The sequence below is a fragment of the Kwoniella dejecticola genome, chromosome 8, assembly GCF_000512565.2.
Source record: "Kwoniella dejecticola CBS 10117 chromosome 8, complete sequence".
NCBI classification, from domain to species: Eukaryota; Fungi; Basidiomycota; class Tremellomycetes; order Tremellales; family Cryptococcaceae; genus Kwoniella; species Kwoniella dejecticola.
In genome coordinates, this window is record NC_089308.1 from 1,383,409 (window position 1) to 1,397,329 (window position 13,921).

Below are 13,921 nucleotides of genomic sequence, written 5' to 3' on the forward strand. Positions count from 1 at the left end.
CAATTACGCTGACTCAGGCACATGTCAATTCTCAATGTATTGTTTTCGGCACCGCTAATCTGTACCTTGACCTCGAGGTCTGTCGGCCAGATTCACGTCCATCAATGAGGACCTGTGGTCGACTTTCACCAGATGGTTCCGAGATGATGTATATAAGCAGCTATTAGTGAGTTCTACATGCTTTTCACCGCCACTCCCTTCGGCTCCGCTGCCCTTTCGATCATCGAGCTTACTACTACAGGTCATATACCTCCATCATGATAGTCACTGCCCTCCTCATCTCTGTACTTCCCCTCTTAGCTGCAGCCTCACCGGTGAATAACACCCTCGAGTCCCGAGCAGACTGTAGCTGCGGCTACGTCCTATCCAAATTCAACAACGTCTACTTCCCCAAATCCCTCACCGTCAATTTCGGCACGGTCACCAGCCTCTCCGCTCTCCAGTCGGCTGGCTTCGAAATCAACACAGGATGGCAGATGGGCACGACTGCTCCGGATGGTGGATTCGCCCAAGGGTCCTCCAAGAATATCGGCTTTAAAGATGGGTACTTGACGTTGACTGTTCCCGGTGGTCAGAAGAAAGGTCAAGCGATTACTGGAGCGGAGATCTCGACAACTACTGCATTTGGAGGTGGGGTATTCACTATGAATGCTCAGTTGAGCAGTGTCCCCGGGACGGTCCAATCGATTGTGAGTACGATCATTTGGCCTACTTCGTGTATCTCCTCGGGAGCATGATAATCCCATGCAGTACCTGCGTTTTGGCTGACCCAGATCACAGTTCTCGTACACGGCCGATTACGAAAGATACGGCGACGAGCAAGATATAGAACTGCTCGCGTCCAGTCTGTTGACTCCTAATCCCGATAATGGCACGCCACCTGGCATCGAGTTGACGAACTATGCGGTGAGCGCTTAGGTGTCTTGACATCGATACAAAGCTAAATCCTCTGATTGGTCCAGCCCGACAACTCGGGCAATAACGAAGCGACCATCGTACCCTTCCCTAACGACCCTAGCAAGAGCTTCAACGATTATACCATCGGATGGGTGAAAGGGGGTACTCAGTACTATTATAACGGTAAAGCCATCAACAGTCCCAAGAAATACTGTGAGTCGATTTGACACCATTTCAACCTTTCCTCTTGTGACGACTTTAGCTTCTTGGCGCTAACCTCGAGTTCTTATGTTAGCCTCGGTCAACCCGAGCTACATCATCTTGAACAATTGGAGCTCCGGTGATCCCTCTTTCTCCACCGGTCCTCCTGCCCAAGACTCCGTCTTGAAAGGTGGGTCTTAGACTTGACCAATTGTCCAGCTTCGACCCGAAGTGAGCTTACCTCATTTTGGTATTTTCGCAGTGAAGAGCGTTACTTTCTATTACCAGACCCAAGCTCTCACGTCTTATCCTGCCTATCCTTCAGGTTGTACGCAAGCGAAGGCTTGTGTTGTATAGATCATATTCATATACCCCTCACAAGCATCGAAAGAGCTATAAGGGAGATATCTTGTCGATATGAAACATGCAAATTCCCTACGTGATCAAATCTCTCCCTCTTCCGCTACAAGACCGAGAGCCACACAATGTTGGTCGGGGCTAAGGGTCTGTTTCAGGTTTGTGTGTGCGTGTATGTGATGGGGTATCACTGCGCCGAATTGCGCTCACCCAACGATCTGGCCCACACTGCTTTCGGAAAGGACGTGGTCTCCGCTGAGATCATGAAAGGAGTGTCGATTGTTCTGCTGAAGCAGACAAAACTTCAATCAACTCTGTATTGACCCCGCATTATTGACACTAGCGAAACCTGGTCTATGAAAGGGAAGTTTCGAACGGATGTAATGACATTTTCGTTGGATAATTCGAAACATACAGGTATATAAGCAGATCTAATAGCTAATGCAGTCCAGACCATTGGGTTGAATCCTTCAATTGACCTTTGTACTGCACGGATTATACAAGCTAACAGACCTATTGTTCCGTTCGATCATTTCCATCTCATCCGCAGAAGCACACTTTACTTCTTACCTCACCTCGGACCTTCTTTCGCTTCCCGGTTTAAACGGATCTTGATTGTATCGACTTTGACCTTTCGCTACATAAGCCAGGCCTGAGTATAGTCTCCATTTGCCCTCGAGCATCTCGAGAACCTCTTCAGCAAGCTACACTGGTTGTGGTTGAGCACGATGACTTCGAACTACCTTGAACCCGATCGGGAGCAGGCTGAGACCTCCCCCACCTCGTTCGGCTCACGAACAAGGATCGTGAATACGAAAGCATCTGAGGAAATGGGAGGAGGTGATTCGCAAGAAGTAGATCGTCAAGTAAAGTTGGAGGATTACAGTTTCTATGGCAGTACGAAGTTCGGTATCTGTTTCTTGGCTTTGTGGTAAGTGGCTCCCTAGAGACTGCTGCGACGTGGGAAGACTTATAGGTCGGCTCGGCAATTGCACATGAATTCCAGCTTGAACGTTATGATTTTCGGTATGTCCCCTCCCTGAGACTGCTATCATCTTGCGAGCACACTCGGCAGTGTTCTCCTGAGAATCACTGAACCGTGTTAAGCAGGTCTCGATCAGTTCATCATCACCGTGGCCGTTCCAGAGATAGTCACCAGATTTGATTCCTTAGACCAAGGTGAGTCGTGCTGAGCATCCACGTCCGTTCTCTGGTCCGGCTGTTGTGCTGACAATGTGGTGTTCCCCCAGTTGAATGGCTAAACACTGCGTTCTTCATCCCGTGTGCGGGCTGCATTCTGATCTTCAGTCAAGTAAGCTTGTTCGGACTCGTTCAAAATACGTACCAAGACGACTGAATCTTACCCCATTCGGCAGATCATGACCATCGCATCACCTCGATGGACATACTTGGTCTCTCTGGCGATATTTGAAGCAGGTACCGCGATCTGCGTGGGTGCCCCATCTGTCGGTGTATGGTATTTCACCTTTGCTGATCTGGCTTGTGTCATAGGGCGCGGCGAATTCGATGTTCATGTTGATTATTGGTCGAGCTATAGCCGGTCTAGGCGGAGCAGGGATGTGGAAGTGAGCGATCCTATCCCACTCAACTTCGGCGCAGATCTCTAAAGCTGCCTTTCACAGTGCTACGTACTTGATCGGAGGCGAGATTATCCCCTTCGAGAAGCGCCCTAGCTTGTTCGGTCTCTTCGGGATCTCGTTCATCGTGGCCTCGGTCATGGGTCCTCTTGTCGGAGGAGCATTCACAGATATGGGACCCATGGGCTGGAGATGGTGTTTTTACTTTTCGGCAAGTCCACACTGTGACCTTCTAAAGTGGACATCTTTTGCCAGATCCAGCGATGACGATGACGATTGCGTAAACTGCAGCTCCCGATAGGAGGTTTGACGGGGATTTTACTTCTACTGACCCTCCCGTCCATACCCAAATTACCATCATTCGATGGCAAACCGGATAATCGATCTGTTTTCGTCAAGTTGATCCGGCTGGACTGGATCAGTGCAATCATCACCCTAGGCTTTGTCACCTCCCTCGGTGTCGGGTTGCAAAACGGCGGAATCAGATACGAGTGGAACGACACTAGCGTGATCGTCGTGAGTGCCACTCGGTCCCTCGTTGGAACACGGATGACATACTGATCGATACACATACTAGCCCTTGGCCTTAGCCTTGGCATTCTTCCTGGGCTTGATTGGATGGAGCTATATGATGGGTTCTAGGGCTATGATACCCCTTTCTCTGCTCAAGAGCAGGCATTTTGCGTGAGTTTTACCATCAGGGATACTTGGGACTGACTGATTATGGCCGTAGAGCCGGGACGTGGGTTGCATTCCTAGGTAAGCTTAGTTTCGCGATCTCTGTAATCCAGTTGACATTTCCAATAGGATACGGTGTAGTGGTACTGTATCTATACTACCTTCCGCTATATTTCGAAGCAGTCAAGAACGACTCAGCTACGAGAGCGGGCGTTCTGCTTCTCGCCCTGCAGCTTACGAGTGAGTCCTTCGCGTCACGCACGAGACGATAGATAACGCTTGGCATGACAGTGGGACCGTTCCTGGTATTCAGCGGCAAACTGGGCGAGGTGAGTCATGCCACGCTCGGTTCGAGTGGACAACACTGACTCATCGAGACGTGCCACAGAAAACTGGTCAAGCAAAATATCCCATGATCATAGGCTCATGCCTTCTGGCTATATCTTCCGGGCTATTCACTATGCTCAAGAAAGACACCTCCGTCGCCATGGTCGTGGGCTTCATGGTCATTGGCGGAGTTGGACTGGGTCTAGTCATGAACGTCATGGTCGTGTTGGTGCAAGCGAAGTATCTCAAAGAGCCACATCTGATTCCTCATGTCACGAATGTTTTCAATTTTTGGGGTTTCGTCGGGCGAATTGTCAGTATGTCAGTGGGGACCAACATATTCAATAATAAGGTAAGTCCTGTGTCAAAATATAGATGACGACTGATATATGTACTTTCGCGTGCTACAGCTTCGGTCGAGCCTTTATAGCCTGCCCAATCTCAGCAGAGGCTTGGTCATTAGCATTACCACTGGACTCAAAAGCATCTGGACTCAAGTCCCGGACAAAGATCTGACTTCAGTTCTGGAAGCTTACTCATCGTCTCTGACAAAGGTACGAATTGCAATTATCCAAGTCAGAAATGACTCAGCGCTGATAAGTATTCGCAAACCCCCAGGTCTTCTGGCTTGCTCTGGCATTGTGTAAGACAAAATTGTATTATGAGCGGTAATTCACACAGCTAACTGAGTGCTCAGCCATATCGTGTTTGATCGCAACCCTCTTAATGGAGAATATTAATTTGAAGAACGTAGCGGAAGACGCTAAGAAGGTCCGGGAGGCCAATCTAGACTCTCAGCAATCTTATGCCATGCAAGCGCAAGGAGAAGGACGGCAAAAAGGAGATAACAATGAGGCTTAATCTATACGAAATTCTGCGCCTTTCGACGACAGGGACGCGAAAGGGTGGCGTCGCCAGGGGCAATACCAGGCGAAGCAGGGTGAACCGAAGAAGGGAGCATAGGACGCGGGTCGAAGCTCACTCATATACTGTAGGCTGTAGGATTGAAAGGATGTTATCCCAAGTTGATCATGCTACCTTTGATCTTTGTAATGCATTTCTGCATCGTCGTTTGATTGTCCTAGAGGTGCACATTTCAGTATCCTTTGTTCGGAGCCAGGGCAAGATGATGCGAAACGCAAAGCGGAAGATGCGAAATACCGACCAATTCTCTAGTCGATCTCTCCTTGGATCTTGCCTGATTGCCGTATCTAACTCCTTTAGATGGTCAATCCTCTTCAAAGGATCGGTCTAACCTAGAACAAGCGTCCATTGGGCCAGCTCGTCCCGTCCATCCGTCCTAAATAGAGCAATTATTGATCAATCATCGACAAACCGACTGATAATTGATAAACAACGGTAAGAAAGCTCTACGGTCTCTTTGAACTGTAGCTTCGAGAAAACAAATAGAGAGAAAGCACACAAGCTTTACAGCTCGATATACCCCTCCTGCGGTTACTTTCTGTTCTAGGCGAAATCTTCCGCTTACACGCTCTTTATCATTACTACCTACATGACTTCACACTGACCAGTCAAGGTATACAAGATGCTGGCCATCTCTTCTTCCTTCGCTCTTTTCTCCCTCATTCTCGTCGGCGAGGTTGTATCCGCCAAACCGCATCACTCGCCGCTCGAACGACGGAAAGACCATCACCGGCGACACAAGAGCGCAGACCCCGCTGCTTCTCCTTCACCTCCTTCCGCACCTCTAGCCGCGCGAGATGACTCCAACGTAGTCTACGTGGACGTCTGGTCAACTACGACCGTCACTGCATCCCCTTCTCTCTCTTCCGGTGGCGATGACTCTGATCCTCCACCAGTCGTCGGGGCGGTTCTGGCGGAGCAAGATGGCGGTCCGCCGAACGTCGTCACTGTCGATGTGACTTCTACCGTCATCAAGACCGTCCACCAGGGCGGTGCCGGTGGGCAACAACAGCAACAACAGCAAACCAAACAAGTGAAACCACCACCAGCGACTACCGTGACTGGCACCAAAGTAATCCCTACTGCCGGGTTCGTAGCTATAAGTACAGGTAAAGGCACGACAGTCACCATCCAAGATACGGCGACGCCTACCGGGATCGCGCAGCCTTCAGCTACAGGCGGCGAACCTGATAATTCCGATGCAGCCAACCAACAGTGGGTCGCTCTGCACAATGATCGACGACGACGGTTCGGCAATGTACCGGCCCTTCAATGGCGGGACGATCTGGTCGCTGTTGCCAAAGAAAAAGCTGGGTTGTGTAATAAGGCTCATACGTGAGTCTCACCTCACCTCAACTCAGCTACTGACTGACCTTCGTTCTCGGTGTCTCGGTGTTTTCTGAGTATGTTATGTATGACTCATGACTGATTTCGGTTGTGATCGTGGGACCGTAGTAAAGCCGCCGAGAACCTCCAATGGGGAAGTGGAATGGGCACACCTGATAGCGCCGTGGTAGCTTGGGTAGATGATGAGATCAGTGAGTTCCAGCGGGCGAGGTTGCCACGGGGTATACAGGCTTACTCGTGCCTCAGAGTATTACAATTTCAACAATCCCACATACTCGGACGAGTCAGGTCATTTCACTCAAGCAGTATGGAAAGTGAGTCGTCCGCTTTTGTTCACCTTTAAGTGGATTCGTTGCTGAGTCGACTTGGTCACACTCCAGAATACCTCGTATGTCGGCTGCTGGATCTCGAAATGTAGTCCGAATACAGTCGTCGGTCCAGAGTATGAGGTAAGCCCTCTTCCATCCTGTCACGGTCTGACAAAGGCTAATAAGTGTGGTTCGACTAGCAATCCTTCCAAACCGCTTGCGAGTATGACCCGGCTGTGAGTGTTCAGGATCGAGCCCTTTGTCCAGTTACTCGGCACGTTTGGCTGATTTGCGTCGATGCTCCACTAGGGTAACTACGTCGGCGAGGAGAACTTCAGGGAGAACGTATTCCCAGAAGGTACGAATTGGCAGGACTACCAATAGTGAGACGCCGAGTCATTCAATGGGACATTATGAGGCCACTTCAGCATTCACGAGAACAGGAAAGGATCAGTAGATATACCAACTCTGTAAGATATACCTATGCATTAGTCACACGATACCCTGTATGATTCGGGGTCGTCCTTCAATGGTATCGCAAAGATGTATACATCATATCATGTCATATCGATATATCCCCTCTATCCAAAGGGTGCTGTGTGATGTTGATCCCTTGATTAATCCAAATTACTAGTTCGGCCCGCTCCTACGAGAGCCGTTATATGTTCTACTTTTGTTTGATTGATCTGAGGATCGGATGTATAGGCGAATGTCGAGGATGTTTAAGAATTACCACATCTTCCTCGTGGCGCCGACTCCTCTTCCGAGCTGATTCTGCGCCACCGAGCCATGAGCCTGATGGCCATATGCGTTAGTGCCGTACATGGCTTGTTGTTGCTGTTGGTGCTGCTGTTGATGATTCGCCAATCCACCATAATATCCCCCTTGATCTAAGTTATACTGTTGATGTTGCTGCTGCGCAGATGAATAATCCACACCGTTAGCCTGAGAGGTAGCGAATCTGCCTTGTTGACCGGCATTGCCTGGTCGTACTCCTACTTGTTGTCCTGGCGCACCGTAACCGTAATACATCGATTGATTAACGCCTCTGCCGTATCCTTGCGAAGAGGCGTATTGCTGGTTTTGTTGCGGATAGCCGGAAGTCGATGATGGGTAGCCAGAGTACATGGCGTTCTCGGGCGACTTGGCACCGTAACCCATCGCCACTGGCGATTTCTGGTCCATCGACATGGCTGGTTTGGCGGCTACAGCTGTGTATCCGTAGCCAGGAGAAGCCATAGAAGTACCGAACGCAGTGGGTGACCACACACCCTGTTGGAACCCATTTGTGCCGGCTCGTTGAGGGTTGGACATGGATGTATAGTTCATACCTATCATATGGTGGTTAGGATTATCGGGACTAGGTGAGGAGAATTGGCCGTATTGCGAGTGGGTAGCAGGAGAGGGTCGTAGTGCTGCAAAAGAGGTATTATTGGCAGTAGTAAGAGATGGCCCAGCGGTACTAGGGGAGGAGAATCCTTGGGAATTCGAAAAAGTCATTTTCATGCCTCCTGAACTTGCAAGGGCTTGGGCCGCAAGAGGATCAGCAGATGACGGAGCGTTAAGACTTGGATATATCGGAGCGGCCGCGTTGAGCTCGGATGCTGGTTTGGTAGATGGTTGTTGTGTATCCCATACAGACTTGATCGCGTTGTGATCGTGCTGCGATGAGCTGCGAGCTGGTGAGTGGGAGGCAGGGTAAGAAAGGGATGTACTGGGCCAGGTACTCGTGTTGGGAGACGATGGGCGAGGGAGTGGAGGGGTTTTGGGGGTCTGAGCAGCCTTATCAGCAAAGTCGCATAACCAGAAAATAGATCACGACTCACATCCGACCCCAACAACTTCGCTGTCTCTGGTATCTCCCCGTTCTGAGCTTTGTCATCCTCACCCAGCGTTTCCAGACTCATCTTGTTAACTTCATCGAGCAAGCTATCGCCCTCCAACTCGCTGGAGACCATGAATCTCACGCCAGGTTTGTCCGTCATCGCGGCCGCCCTTTCTTTCACTGGTACTGGTGCACCGATAGTGACCCCATCAAAGACGAATCTGCCTTCTCTCTCTGCTTTTGCCGCGGCCGAGGTCTTGACCGGAGACCTTGTCTTTCTGGGCGGGAGATCGACTTTCGGCGCTTCGTCTGCAGGCTGGGGCGTAGCTTTCTCGGTCGCAGTGGCAGATTCCGCTTGACGCCAACCATCCGTGCGAGATCGCTGATCGCGTAATGACTGCGACTTGAGAGTCGTAGAAGCTGGCAGCAAGCTCTCCGCCGAGGCATTCGGCAATTCAGTAACGATTCGAGCGGGCTCATTGAAGGACGGCTTCTTCTTGATCTTCTTCTCGAAAGGTTCTAGCTGTCTGGGAGATATGCTAACGACAGGTTCTGAGCGTTGGAAGCGACGTAGTATAGGCTGCGGTAGTAGTAATTCTGATCGCGATAGGGTGGCGGTATTGACACCATCAAGCGGGGGATTGAAACTCATCAACCAAGCGTGCGAGCTGGGCGGGCGCGAACCCTCTGCGGCTATTGCGCGGCCTCGGGGGATAGGTGGACGGGTAGGGTGCGACTTGGGTAGTCTAATGGTATAAGAACGCCAAGCTGGCGGTGGGGACTTTGGTGGAACGGGATATGTCACGTCAAAGTATTCTTGAACTGAGACAGTAGCGGGTTTGGGCTGTATGGGTTGGGATGGCCGAGTGACTTCTGGCGAGCGTACTGATTGCGAGCTTGACTGATCATTTGTCGGCAGGGGTAAATTGCGCGCTTCATTCATGGCAGCTTGAATTCTAGCCAACATATCGTCGAAAACTGCCTCTTTCTTCGGCGCTCCGAAGTCCGCAGAGGGTGATATTGATACCTTGGGTGGTTGACCCAGATCTGCCTCGAAGAACGACTCAGCGGTGGGTCTGCTGGCTCTGGACTGGACAGCAGGTGGTGAGACGACGTGATTTTGCACGGCAGCTGCTTGATCCGCTTGAGAAGGTAAGACTTGAGCCTTGCTTCGCCAGGATGTCTCTGCGCTACGGGCGGTCGGGGATGTGAGGTTATCGCTTGCATCAGGCCTTGGCGGTAACGCAAGTTGAGGTTGAATGCCTTGTTCCGACACTACAGGTTTTGGTCTTTGAGCCAAAGTGATCTGAGGGGTCTCCTTGACTGCAGACACGGGACTCTTGGCGTCACCGCTGATCGTGACGCCTCGTAGACGTTCCTCCAGCTCCTTTGCCTTTCGCCTTGCTCGTTCCGCTGCGGCTTCGCGTTCTGCTTCCTCTGCTAGTCGACGAGCTTTGGCCTTCTCGGCTGCAGTGTGCATCTCAGCGCTTTGCGCATCGACTGCGACAGTCGGGGAAGTGACAGCGGGCGGTTCCACATGTGGGGGTGCCGTGGCTTGGCTGAAAGATCGGCGAGGGAGGTGAGTTAGAGGCTTTTCTGGGGAGCGAGATTGAGCGAATGCGCTGGATTGAGGTGGGAGTTCTCGCCGATCAGCTACGTGGGGAGGATGGTCTCTCGGGATGTTCCAAGCTGACCGAGCGGGAGGTGGGGCTGCTGATGGACCTGGCGGAGGCGGACGAGAATCGGATGGTGGTTTGCCGGACATGTGAGGAGGTAGCATTCTATCGCTGGCATCGCCACCAGCAAGATGTGGTGGAAGAGGTCTGCCGTTGGCGAGATGCGGCGGCGCGTGGCGGGTGGAGGCATCTGTTGGACGGGACATCAGGCGAGTGGGCTGTATTGTGCTAGAAGCAGGTTGACGAGCTTCGAGGCGATTCGAAGTAGCGTTGAAGAGGACTCTGCTGTTGTCGGCTTCGGGCCGGGGCCTTTGTGGTAGATTATTGCCCTCAACCGGTGGTGGTGGTGGCCGTCGAGGCCAACTCCGATCGAAATCTTCGGCAAATCGTTCCGACTTCGATACAGGATGGCTGTCAGGTACGTCATGTATGCTTGTGCTCATGTTCGGAAGATGTGGGTTTTCGCCGATACCATCGCCGAAGTCGAGCGCATCATCGTCCTCGTCTTCCTCCTGCAGGCGGGTCAGCGCAATAACGACATCATCAAACAGCGTTCACTCACATCCCACCGATGAGCACCTGGATCCAAGGTGGTGAATGTATTCAGCTCCTGCAAGATTGCCTGATTGTGAGCCGCCTGAGCTTGTGCCGCGGTCTGCGCTGCCTTTTTGCCTGCGGAGATGAATTAGCAAAAGTATACATGACCCTGTTCCTTAATAACGTACCTTCTGCTACCTCCTTGGCTGTAGGAAAGTCCCTCGATATACCTAACCCAGGCTTCCTAGCTTCGCCTGAGACAGCTTTCCAAGCCGGTTTGGGCGGTACCACAGCTGAGACAAACCCTGCTCCCATAGCCGGAGCGGTCGTAGTGCCTAAAACTCTGGCTCTCGTCGGTGCCGGTTGATGTATAGTAGTAGTAGATGCTGATGCAGGTGTAGGTGCTGCGGGGGATGCAGAATCGGTGGGCAGTGGGACCACAGGTTTAGCCCATGGCGATGAGGATGCGGATGTTGGTGGGTTGGGTGATACACTGGATTTAGCTGACGGGACGGTGGTTAGTTTGGTGGATAAGAGACGTGATGAGCTGGATGAGATGGGGACGGGTGATGCAGCTTGGCGACCGTTTAACGAAGATATCTTGGTTGGTCCAGCTGAGGGCGCGGGACTGCCAGCCTTGCTGAGGAATTTCTGATTCACATTGACCGAGCTGAACTTCTTCTTCGCCAGAGAGCTCGAGCCTAATGGCGGTGTTGACGTTCGCGACGACGGAGTAGCGGCTCGTACCAGCGGATCTACCTGGGATGGGTGAATCTCAGGTTCGGCTATTGTTGGTGTAGGAGGGAGATCCGACACGGATGGTATATCATTGGGTATCGATTCTGGTTCTGGCGCTTTGTCATCTTGTGCTGGTGATGATGGCGAATCTACCCTTGCAGGTGTACTGCCCCCGATCGCACCATCAACCTCATCCTCACGCCCTGCTGCGTCTTGAGCTATTTCCTGCACCTCTTCATCGCCATTCTCCTCTGTAACGATCTTGGTCAAATCTCCTTTGGGTTGATCCTCTATCGGGATATTATCCTTTTCAACCTCCGCTCCCTCGTCGTCTTTCGCAGCTACTAACGTGGTACCATTCGTTAGAGTGACTGCATCTGGTTTGCTTGTATCTTGATTATCATTCGTATTGCTCAGAGGGGATTCACTCATTTTGATGCCCTGAAAAGGTTGATCACGAGATCAGTAAGACTCAAGGATGAGCGATGAATCGCACCTACATCAGGCAAAATTATCCTCTTCTTCGGTCGACCGTGTCTAGTTAGCTTCCTGATACGGTCAGAATTATGGTGACAATTCCTCTCTTTTGACTAGGGTTGCTCGATGAAAGGGTCGATCGCGCGATGAATTATTTGAGACTGGTTCGATGGTAATGGCGCGATGGAATTGAGCGATGATCTCTGGCTCAATCGGTATAAAACGCGTATTCTTGTTGTTGCTTGTTGCTGGATGTTCCTGCTCGTGTTGAGATTGCGAGTGATGATGCTGCTCTTGTCGATGGCGACTATCTGGTAGGAGTAAGAGTATATGCTGGTCTTGTTATTTTACTATTACCATCGTATCGCGGTCAAGTGAGTCCAGCTGAAAGTGTGACTGTGATGCCATAACCGGACTAAGCATCATTACAAGGGCTATAACACCGAATCACCGTCATGTGGCACTCAGCTCTCCCACCATAGCGATCAGTGGTGTATCCCACCTTCGTTGATTCGTTGTTGCTCGCTTGAATCTAAAGATCGATGCGGGTCATATTCAGATATCTCTTGTTCGACATCGTATATTAGTACATTGTGCATACACAACAGTCATCATGTCCGCTAGAACGTCTTTATTGAGCTTGAGAGCTTCAGCACGCACGGCTGTTCGTCCAATCGCTTCCCGATCATTCAGATCTGCAGCCGTAGTCAGACAAGGTATGTCCGTGTCCCTCCTGTTACAGCAGGCAGCCTTGACTGACATGTTCTTCGCTTTGTAGTCTCACCAACAGGTCAACCCTCAGTAGGTCCCTTCAGCGAACCAGTAGGAATCAACCCAGCGGACAAATCAGCTTCCCTATCCTCGCCTCTGCACGAATACGGCCAATACATCTTAACGTGTTTACCCAAATACGTCCAGCAATTCTCAGTCTACAAGGATGAATTGACACTTTACATCCCCCCTTCCGCCGTCGTACCCACTTTGACCTTTTTGAGGGATCACACGCAATGTCAGTATAAGCAGGTAATGGATATCACCGCTGTGGATTTCCCCACCAGAGTGAACAGGTTCGAGGTGAGTGCGAGTAACTCCATTCAGGCGTCCGCGAAAGAGGGCGCGAAGGTGTCATGCACCTTTGGATCATCCACGAAAGACCACGTAATATTCCATGGACTGACCAATATACTTCATCAGGTCGTCTACCACCTCCTCTCGGTAGCTCATCAATCCCGAATCCGAGTAAAGACCTACGCCGACGAAGTGACACCCGTCCCATCGGCCGTCGGGGTGTTCAGCGGTGCGAATTGGTACGAACGAGAAGTATGGGACATGTACGGTGTGTTCTTCAGTGGACATCCTGATCTGTGAGCTTGCGTTCTGCCCTTGGCTCAAATGCGAGGTAAGCTGACATATTTGTACAGCCGACGTATTTTGACGGATTACGGATTCGAAGGACATCCTCTAAGGAAGGATTTCCCCTTGACCGTGAGTCAGCTGGGCAATTCAGCGCTGTCTGGGATCTCATCAGCTGACTTTGACCGTGTAATAGGGTTACTCTGAAGTACGATACGACGAAGAGAAGAAACGTGTGGTCTACGAGCCATTACAACTCACACAAGCGTTCAGGTGAGTGTTCGGATGCTCAAGATCTGATGGGATTATGCCAGCTAACGTATAATGATGGGCATGCAGAAACTTCGCCGACGGTGTCTCTCCTTGGGAACAAGTCGGCTCAGGAAACCCAAATACCCGACCTGAAGAATTTAAGATCCCGCCTCCTCCGCCAAAAGAGGAGCCTAAGGATCAAAAGAAGTAATCTGATATTGCGCTTGTATGATATAGGAAAGGGTAGATCTGCATCGATATCCTGTCAAATGCATAGATTCGGCTTCACGCTTCTTTGACAGGACTCGGACATAAAGTGGAAAGAACAAGCAGACAAGGAGGAGGACACGAGAATGAGAATGAGATCATACTGACGATGTCGACGACTAACCTTTGTGGTATGACATTCAAACTTTTGTGTCAGAT

The 13,921-nt window shown here is 50.9% G+C and overlaps 5 protein-coding genes across 5 annotated transcripts; 4 read left to right on the forward strand and 1 right to left on the reverse strand.

Annotated features, from left to right (window-relative positions):
* Positions 1 to 257: 257 nt before the first annotated feature.
* Positions 258 to 1,455, forward strand: I303_106794 (uncharacterized protein; the record flags this gene model as incomplete). Its single annotated transcript, XM_018411820.1, has 5 exons — positions 258 to 689; positions 781 to 906; positions 963 to 1,110; positions 1,193 to 1,288; positions 1,361 to 1,455. The coding sequence occupies 5 exons, from the start codon at positions 258 to 260 to the stop codon at positions 1,453 to 1,455; spliced, it is 897 nt and encodes a 298-aa protein (XP_018259021.1).
* A 728-nt stretch (positions 1,456 to 2,183) lies between these two features.
* Positions 2,184 to 4,919, forward strand: I303_106795 (uncharacterized protein; the record flags this gene model as incomplete). Its single annotated transcript, XM_065969446.1, has 16 exons — positions 2,184 to 2,386; positions 2,462 to 2,481; positions 2,566 to 2,634; positions 2,706 to 2,767; positions 2,832 to 2,906; positions 2,968 to 3,041; positions 3,099 to 3,264; positions 3,345 to 3,569; positions 3,631 to 3,737; positions 3,787 to 3,812; positions 3,861 to 3,971; positions 4,023 to 4,060; positions 4,120 to 4,410; positions 4,469 to 4,612; positions 4,677 to 4,701; positions 4,756 to 4,919. The coding sequence occupies 16 exons, from the start codon at positions 2,184 to 2,186 to the stop codon at positions 4,917 to 4,919; spliced, it is 1,800 nt and encodes a 599-aa protein (XP_065825518.1).
* Positions 4,920 to 5,604: 685 nt separating this feature from the next.
* I303_106796 (uncharacterized protein) lies at positions 5,605 to 7,021 on the forward strand (the record flags this gene model as incomplete). Its single annotated transcript, XM_018411818.1, has 6 exons — positions 5,605 to 6,317; positions 6,438 to 6,520; positions 6,576 to 6,643; positions 6,710 to 6,778; positions 6,838 to 6,873; positions 6,947 to 7,021. 6 exons carry the CDS (start codon positions 5,605 to 5,607, stop codon positions 7,019 to 7,021), a joined length of 1,044 nt encoding a protein of 347 aa, XP_018259019.1.
* A 345-nt stretch (positions 7,022 to 7,366) lies between these two features.
* On the reverse strand, positions 7,367 to 11,845 carry I303_106797 (uncharacterized protein; the record flags this gene model as incomplete). Its single annotated transcript, XM_018411817.1, has 4 exons — positions 7,367 to 8,410; positions 8,464 to 10,650; positions 10,701 to 10,810; positions 10,864 to 11,845. The coding sequence occupies 4 exons, from the start codon at positions 11,843 to 11,845 to the stop codon at positions 7,367 to 7,369; spliced, it is 4,323 nt and encodes a 1,440-aa protein (XP_018259018.1).
* Positions 11,846 to 12,503: 658 nt separating this feature from the next.
* I303_106798 (uncharacterized protein) lies at positions 12,504 to 13,706 on the forward strand (the record flags this gene model as incomplete). The annotated part of the gene is made up of 6 exons (XM_018411816.1): positions 12,504 to 12,606; positions 12,669 to 12,964; positions 13,085 to 13,254; positions 13,312 to 13,375; positions 13,440 to 13,516; positions 13,583 to 13,706. 6 exons carry the CDS (start codon positions 12,504 to 12,506, stop codon positions 13,704 to 13,706), a joined length of 834 nt encoding a protein of 277 aa, XP_018259017.1.
* Between the last annotated feature and the right edge of the window lie 215 nt (positions 13,707 to 13,921).